Here is an 8,447-nt window from a genome sequence, read left to right as displayed (position 1 = left end):
TTTTATGAGTATGAGTGTATTGTCTGTGTGTATGTGAGTGCACCTGTGTCGTGCAATGTCGTGGAGGTCAGAAGAGAGCTTCGGATTCCCCTGGAACTGGAGTTAAGGATGGTTCGTAGCCGCCATGTGGGTGCTGAGAATCGAACCCAGGTCCTCTGAAAGAGCAGTCAGTGCTCTTAACCGCTGAGCCATCTCTCCAGCCTTTATATCTCCTTTTCTTTATGGCTCCCCTTTCTAAACATGCTTCCCTTGGAGCCCTGGGCTGCCCCAGCATCTTGTATTTCTTCACTTTTTCTCTAAAGCTTCCTTTTCCCAGCCATGTGGCTGCTGGTCAGCCACGTGTCCGACCTCTCATGCATGCTCTAGACCTGCACGGCTTCATGGCTTTCTTTCCTTCTTCCCACCATTCACCTTCTCAGGGAAGCTGCCAAGATTACCGGCTCACCTGCCCTGAGGGTTTCTTTTTCTTTAGAATTTTAATAAAATTGTAAAAGTTTAATTTGGCAGGTTCAGAACTTTTTGAGTCTGGGTAGCCTGATAGCACTCCGATCTCAGACTTCTGACTTCCAGAGCTGTGGGCATGAGGCTCTGTTGTCCGTCACCCACTGGGCTGTGGTACCACTGCAGTAGCCCAGGAGGGGCTGAGACAGCAGGTGAGATGGGTCATTTTGCCCTAACACCAGCACCCACCTGTGGAGAGGGAAGACTGTCAGGTCCCTGACAAGTGGGCTGCCTTCCTTCCCTTCACTGGACCCACAGGCCTGAGAGCCCTTTAGGAGGCAGACCTGTCCCCAGGAAAGCCGAGGGCATGCTACACCCTGCTGTGTGTGTTCTCAGAGCGCTTCAGGGTGGTAATTTGCATATGTAAATTAGTCAGGACCATGCCAAATGATCTCAGTGCTTCCTTTGCATGTCACAGGTCCTTGTGCAGGGACAGCAGTGATTATCTGGGAGTTAATGCTGTTAATAACAGGCTGTAAGATCTGAGACAGTGGAGACCAAGGTGACATGCCATCTTGACAAGTCCACAGGCCTCTGCCACTCCTTGCTTTGGATGAGAAGGAACTGAGGCTGGGAGAGGTTAGGGAAGATCTGTCCAGGTCTCAGAGCTCTGGCTGAGGTCCAGCTAGCACCCCGGTCCAGCCTCACCGTGACGAGCATGGTGGATGCTTAGGGCACCCGGGGCTCTTCTGGGGCACCCGCATCTGCTTCACTTGCTGGAGGATGTGTGGGTACACTGGCAGGAGGCTCTGCTCCCACCACTGCTGCTTCTGGCAGGAGATCCAGAGTGGCCTGTGAGTGATCTGCTGTTGGGGAACCTTCATGGTTCCTACCCTTTGTTAGCCCCCTCATCATGCTGTGTGTCATTTTGATGCTTGCTCCCTGTTTCATACAATTTCTTTGCCGACAAATCACTACCATTGCTAAAATTACTACCAAGCAGGTCATGGTCAATGATCAAACTTTGGATTCTCCCGAGATTGGTGAGTTGGCTCTTAAGGCTTGTGATGACACTTCTCCATTGTAAAATAAAACAGGGGGAGATGTTGGAGAACCCTGCTGCTAGGGTTGTAGTCCTCCATGTCCAGATAGCTCTAAGGGGTTCGGTGCCATATGGAAGGACTCCCCTTCTCAGCAGGGGACCTCCTGCTCTCTGCCTGACTTACCTGGAAAGTGCCACCAAGCACGGATGCCTGACCTTATTTGGAACATGACCTTTGGCATAGTTACCTGGAGTAAAAACTACCCCCAGGCTTTTTTCTATATGATAATCAGGCATTGCCCAATGGTCGATAGGATCCCCTGCCACATGTAAATAAAGCATACTGAGCACCTATCAGCTGAGGCATTGGCTGCTGCCTCCACACTATATTTTCCCTGACCCCCACTGAATAAACGGAGCTGTTTCACTGAGTCTGGAGCTGTTTGTATCACTGAACCTGCCTCCCCGGAAGGGCTTTCTTCCATCAGTGCTCACTGGCCATCCTGACCCCGTTCGTCGCTTCTGCTCCCTTTGTCCTCGTGGAACGGTGGCCAACGACCCACGAGGAGAGGGAGCGACCCCACAATCTGCTGTTGTGCTCTGTGCGAGTCAGAGGCACAAGATGGCTGCCCGTGTTGCCCGCTGCAATGTCTGCATAGCACTTATCCTGGAAATTAAATTGATGTGCATTGATTTTCTTAATAAAGTTATTGTAATGCATTCGTCAGGATCAGGAGCTAGAAAGAGACATTTTGTGTGTCATCATGCCTGTCCCCATACATTACCTGAAGATAGGATGACTCGTCCCCACCCTGGCTGCCTGTGGGGACCACATGCTTACTTTGAGGCTCTACTTCTCCTCTTGGATCTGGGTTGGTCCCATTCCAGGCCCCCGTGGTCATTCTCCAGGGCACGGGGCTGTGCGTTACACTGGGAGACAGGCCCTTGCAGTGGACACCATCAGCTGTTAGGGTTGGTCCTACAGCCCTGGGTTCTGCTGTGTGACTTTCCCCCTTTCTATTGGGTGGGTGCTGAGAGCAGAGGTGCTTTGAGATGTTAAGGGGGAATGAGCAACGTTTCAGGGCCCACAAGGCTGTGGTGATACCCACACAAGGGCCACCAACTTAAAACACAAAGCACTTGAAAGATCCAGAGATGAGCTGGGGCTGACCCCATTGGCAGAGCGCATATCTTGCAAGCATGAGGACGTGAATTCGATCGATCCTAAAACCCACAAGAGAAGTTGAGCATGACCCTGTAATCTCAGTGCTGAGAAGGTAGAGACAAGAGGATCCTGGGCCAGGATGGCCAGCCAGTGTAGCCGGATTAGTGAGCTCCAGCTTCAGTAACAGCTTACTCTTACTGGTGGAAGCCAGAGTCCCAGCACTTTAATACCAGCACTCAGGAGGCAGAGGCAGGCTGATTTCTGAGAGATCAAGGTCAGCCTGGTCTACATAGTGAGTTCCAGGCCATCTGGGGCTAGAGAACTTGTCTTAAACAAAAACAAAACAAAAATAGGACTGGAGAGATAGCTCAGTGGTTAAGAGCACTGGCTGCTCTTGCAGAGGACCTGGGTTCAATTCTGAGCACTTACATGGTGGCTAACAACCATCAGTAACTCCAGTTCCAGAGGATCCGATGCCCTCTTCTGACCTTCATGGACATTGCATGACACCGGTGCACTCACACACATGCAGGCAATACCCTCATATACATAAAATAAAAAATATTTAAAAAATAAAACAAAAACATAAAACATCCCCCACATCAACCTGTGCCTCTATTTGCAACATGCACACACACATGCACATGTACCTTGCACATGTACCTGTATACAAATGTGTATACAAACACACACACACACACACACACACACACACACACACACACGCATGAAAGATTCAGGGGCTCCGAGAGTGGGATGTTGGAGCCTGAGGGTTCTTGGTCCCTCGTAGACCTTGTGGGAATGCCATCTGCCCAGGCTTTCGCTGGGGGCGTGGTCAGCTCAGCAGAGTGATCTTCCACACTCTGAGCCGTGGGCTCAGGCCCTTCTACTGTGCTACAGCAGTGGACCTAGAAGCCAGACATTCTTCTGGAGTGGACCGGGCACATGCAAAACTCACTCTGGGGTCCTCCCATTCCCAGGAATCATTGGAGAACATGTGTGGCTCCAGCTGTGGCTCCAGGCTGGTGCCTGTCCTTTTGGGAATGCGCAGATGACCCTGGAGAGCTAGAGCCAGAGCAGGAAAATCCAGGGTGCTTGCCCTCTCAATCTATGCTTTGAGGTGTTAGAACATGCCCCAGGGAGGCGGGTCCACAGTGGCCCTGTTGGGGAGCCTAGGAGCACGCAGCCTAGGGTCTGCTAGCAGCGCCAGAACTTGACTACAACCCCAGTGGAACTGACCTCTGATGGAAGGTGACACTTGCTAACACCAGCCACGTGCACTGAGCCTCAGTGTCTCTCAGGTCATTGGTTGATGGCTGAGAACAGGAGGGAGGAAAGCCTGTGGTGACAGGACAGGATTAGAAGGGTAAGTCACAACCTCAGCTCAGCTGCCACTGCTGGTCCTTCTGACATTTTCTGTTTCCCTGTGAGACAAGTATTTCCTGGGAGAAACAGCTGGATGGGAGGGTTGGGGGAGCAGCTGGGTCTTGGGGCCATTGGCTCCAGGATCCCAATCAGGTACCCAAGTCTTCAGATGCCCAAGTACTTTGTAAGTGGCACAGTGCTGACACATTCACATGCCCGCCTTTATACTTCATGGCGTGTTCTGGGTTTTATTTTTTGGGGGTGTAGGATCCGTGTGTGCTGCCCAGATTGACCTTGAAATCCTGGGCCCAAGCCATCCTCCTGCTGACCTTCATAGTGGCCCCAGTGACAGGTGCACACCTCTGTGCCCAGCTCCTGTGCCATGTATAGGTTTTAAAAAAATATTTTATTTATTATTTTTATTTATGTGTATGTGTGTATTGCCTGCATGTAGGTAAGTACATCTGTGTTGTGCAGTGCCCACGGAGGACAGAAGAGGCTGTCGGATACCCTGGAACTGGAGTTATGGACAGTTGTTAGCTGCCATGTGGGTGCTGGGATTCGAACCTGGGTCTTCTGCAAGAACAGAGTTCTTAACTGCTGAGCTATCTCTCAAGCCCCTATAGGTTTTTTTCTTTTTTCTTTTTTTTTTTTTTTGAGACAGGGTCTCCCCATAGCCCCAGCTGTCCTGGAACTCACCATGTAGACCAGGCTGGTCTCAAACTCACAGAGATCCACCTGCCTCTGTCTCCCAAGTGCTGGGATTAAAGGCGTGTGCCACCATGCCCAGCTATAGGTTTTTTTTAATGCTACCTCATGCAGTCAATGCTCTGCGAAGAGTTGCCACAGAGTATTGCTTAAGAACTAACACCGAGAGGAAATGTCCGTGTGTGTTCAGCAGGATGCGTTTTCTTCCTGAATATTTTTCTTCTGTGGCTGGTTGAGTCCACAGATGTGGAGCCTGCTGCTGTGGAGGACTCATTGTAATTTGCCACAGTCACCATAAGGAAGGCAGGCCTTGCCGGACAGGCATTCATTTGCTCATGAATGTGAGTTGTTGTGCCCAGAGAACGGATCCCCAAGAATTACCACGGAGTCCAGAGAGCATGAAAGAACAAAGAGTCTTTATTCGGGCTTAAGCTCGGACTCTCAGACCAAACTAACGTGGTAGGTCTGTCTGAGAGTGCAGATTGCAGGGGGAGGGAGCTTTTCATAGGTTTCAGACAAAGGGAGGAGGGGAATGACAGAGTTGTTTTGATTGGCCCAAAGAGCCTGTGTGCGCGTGCGCACCAACATACTTTTGAATTGATTGGTTACAGTCTTGGAGGCCTCTCATTGGTGGGTGCTGCCCTCAGGGCTGTGGAATGTGCTGACTGTTATCTTCAGGGCTATGGGACCCTGTTTATTCCTTATAAGGCCTCAAACCTGCCCGGGCCCCCTGGACATGCCCGGGTTTGCCTTAGTCTATGACCATGAGACATCATGAAAATGGAGGAATCAGCAGTCAAAATGGAGACGGTGCAGTTTGTCCCTCTGGTTCCCTCAATCCAAGCGATTTACAGAAGCGAAAAGAGCAGTTAGTCCTAAATAGGGCAGGGGTTTAGGGAGTCCAGGGAGGGGGCCAAGGAGGAGGGTTCCACAGAGTGTCTTGCGTTGCTGAACCCAGAGCCAGGCAGGTGATGGGCATTTCAGGATAGGAGAGGAGCCCGCTCTGCACCTCCCCAGTGTGGCCAGGCCTCTTACCAACCTTCACCACCACCTCAGAGCCAGGCCAGGACCTTTCTCAGTCTTCAGAAGACGCCTGAAGTTGGCACACATGCACACACACAACAGCCTAACAGGCAAGGGAGCCAGTGACTGCAGCGTCACCCTCTCCGTCCTCACAGGGCCAGGCAGATTATAGGTGCTGGTATCATTGGGGTGGCAAGAAGGGTAAAGCCCTTCCCCAGCTCTGTGTGGCTCAGGCCGAGGTTCTACCGCAATCGCTGTGGCAGAACTCCACTATGGGGAGCCTGTGGGGGAGGGCTGGCCGTCACTGGCCCTGTGGCCACAGGCTGTTTGCCCACAGGGCGTCCTGAATGGCACGGTCTTGGGAGAAGTGCTCTCGGGCAGAGGGAAACCCAACAGAGGAGTTACCCCAAACCCTGCCCCAGGCAGAGCCTCTGAGGGGTTCCTGGAGTGATTCAGGCCAGAGAACGGCTGGCCGTCAGCCGCCTGCTTCTTTGTGTCTCTCTCTAGTCCTCCACCTCTCTGCTTTCCCTCTCCCCATCTCCCCATCTCCCCATCTCCCCGTCTCCCCATCTCCCCATCTTTGTTTTGTTTATTGAATGTGTGCATTTGTGTGTGTGTGTGTGTGTGTGTGTGTGTGTAGGTCAGAGGACAACCTTGGGTGTCATCCTCAGGAGTGCTGTCTTCCTCCTTTGAGACAGGGTCTGTCACTGGGACGTGGAGCTCAGTTAGACTAGACTGGCTTCCAGTGAGCCCCAGGGCCCTGCCTGTCTCCATTTTCCCAGTGCTGGGATTACAAAAGCGCCATGCGGCCGGCTTTTTTTTATGTGGGCTTTGGGTGCTAAACTCAGTCCTAGGGCTGCTCTTGCAGAGGACCTAGGTTTGAATCATTGCACCCACATGGTAGCTAACAACTGTCTGTAATTCCAGTTCCAGGAGATTCAGTGGCCCCTTCTGACCTCCACAGGCAATGCACAACACTGATATACCTACATATGTGCAGGCATTACTCATATGCATAAAATAAAAATAAATCTAAAAAATTAGCAATGGCCAGGCTTGGTGGCGCACACCTTTAATCCAAGCACTTGGGATGCAGAGGCAGGTGGATATCTGTGAGTTTAAGGGCAGGTTGGTGTACAAAGTGAGCTCCAGGCCAGCTGGGGCTATAGGGAGACCCTGCCTCTCAAAAAGATAAAAAATAGTGGGCTCTGTATTAAAATAACAACAACAGCAATAATAGTAATAAAACTCGAGCCCTGTGCTTGTGTGGCAAGAACTTTATCAACTGCGCCATCTCCACAGTCCCATCTGTCTCTCTGGGTGTTGGTTGGATGCCGTGGGCCTCTCTAATCAGCAGGTCCCTCTGTTCACAGCATCCATGGGTGCAGCCTGTGGCCTCTGGTTGCGACTGCTTACCCCACTTTCTGGCTCTGTGGGCTGTGGAGCTGAGGCAAACCCAGGAGCCTCCCACACGTCACTCCTTCAACGGGCAGAGCACCCCCTGAGCCGTCCTCGACCTTGGAAGCGTGAGACATGAGAGCTGGTTTCCCACTTTGGTGGGGAACTTTGCCCTCATCTCACCTGGCCACAAACCTGGCTCTGTGCTGCTTGTGGGACTAGATCGCTGTGCCTTATTTGGGAGGCTGGACACACCTCAGTTTCCACAAAGCTCAGGTGATACCCAAAGGCAGGCAGTGGACTCACCGCATCTCAAACAGCAGCGTGACCCTGAACAGTCACCAGCTGAGGCTGCCTTGCCTGCGCTGACCCAGCCACTTTCCTGCTTGTTGGGGACCAGCCGCCATCACCTCAATGTGTACTTGATGGCACCGATCTTTAAGGTGCATGTCCACAACGCCTCCTGAACTGCTGACAAGCATCACTGTCCTGTCTGCTTGTCACAAGAAGCAGAAGTCCCCAGTGACCCAGAGCCGCTCAGTTACTTATGGGCACATGGGGGTGAGGGCCGGTCTCCCCAGCCCTAGGCCAGGACTTTCTTGCAGAGGGGTGAAGACGGCCTGAGAGGGGCAGAGGGCCAGTGATGGCCCATGATTTGAGGTGGTGTCCAGGACCGACTGGGTTGGTCTTCCTGGTCATGGTCCCAGAAGGCTGCTGTCAAGGTCTGGCATCCCCCAAGACCACTCTGGGAAACTGGATCACTCACCTGTGTTCTCAGCCCTTACAAAGTGACTGATGAAAGTAGAGAAGAGGGTGTAATGGTGGAGGGGGGTATACTGAGAGTAGAGGTCACATGTCACTAAGAGGTAGTTGAAGGCCAGGCTCAGGAAGATGGGACCTGTACTTTGGGTCGGACTGTGGCCTCTCTGGGCACTAGTTTCAGATGACTCTGCTGGAGCACTGAATCCCAGGCTGAGGCCCAGTTCTCCCCAGCTGGGCGACAGGTCATAGCTGGTATGGACTTGGGGAGAGGTGGCCACACAGAGGAGAGTGGGGTGCCGCTGTGAAGGGGACTGTAGAGCTGGTGAGACAGGCTGCCACCCGGGCATGCATGCATTCACTGAGCCTCTGCACGGGTCTGTGAGGGAGTTTCTAGGTTGGGTTGTTTGAGGTTGGAAGACCCACCCTAAATATGGCCACCATCCCCATGAGTTGGGGTCCTGGACTGAATAAAAAGGAGAACGTGAGCTGAGCACCAGCCTTCATCTCTCTCTGCCTCCTGACTGTGGATGCCACGTGCCCAGC

At 52.4% G+C, this 8,447-nt stretch overlaps 1 protein-coding gene across 1 annotated transcript in view; it reads left to right on the top strand.

The window, feature by feature from the left end:
• The window catches only part of LOC115069646, a 17,139-nt gene extending 9,858 nt beyond the window's left edge, over positions 1-7,281 (top strand). The window contains exon 3 of the mRNA XM_029561750.1: positions 7,118-7,281. Within this exon, the coding sequence (XP_029417610.1) occupies positions 7,118-7,281 (164 nt within the window). The remainder of the gene's footprint in view (positions 1-7,117) is intronic.
• The last annotated feature ends 1,166 nt before the right edge of the window (positions 7,282-8,447 follow it).

The sequence above is a fragment of the Nannospalax galili genome, unplaced genomic scaffold, assembly GCF_000622305.1.
Source record: "Nannospalax galili isolate Female #2095 unplaced genomic scaffold, S.galili_v1.0 scaffold1254, whole genome shotgun sequence".
NCBI lineage: Eukaryota > Metazoa > Chordata > Mammalia > Rodentia > Spalacidae > Nannospalax > Nannospalax galili.
Note: the sequence above shows the minus strand (reverse complement) of the source record. Positions and strands in the feature narration are given on the sequence as shown.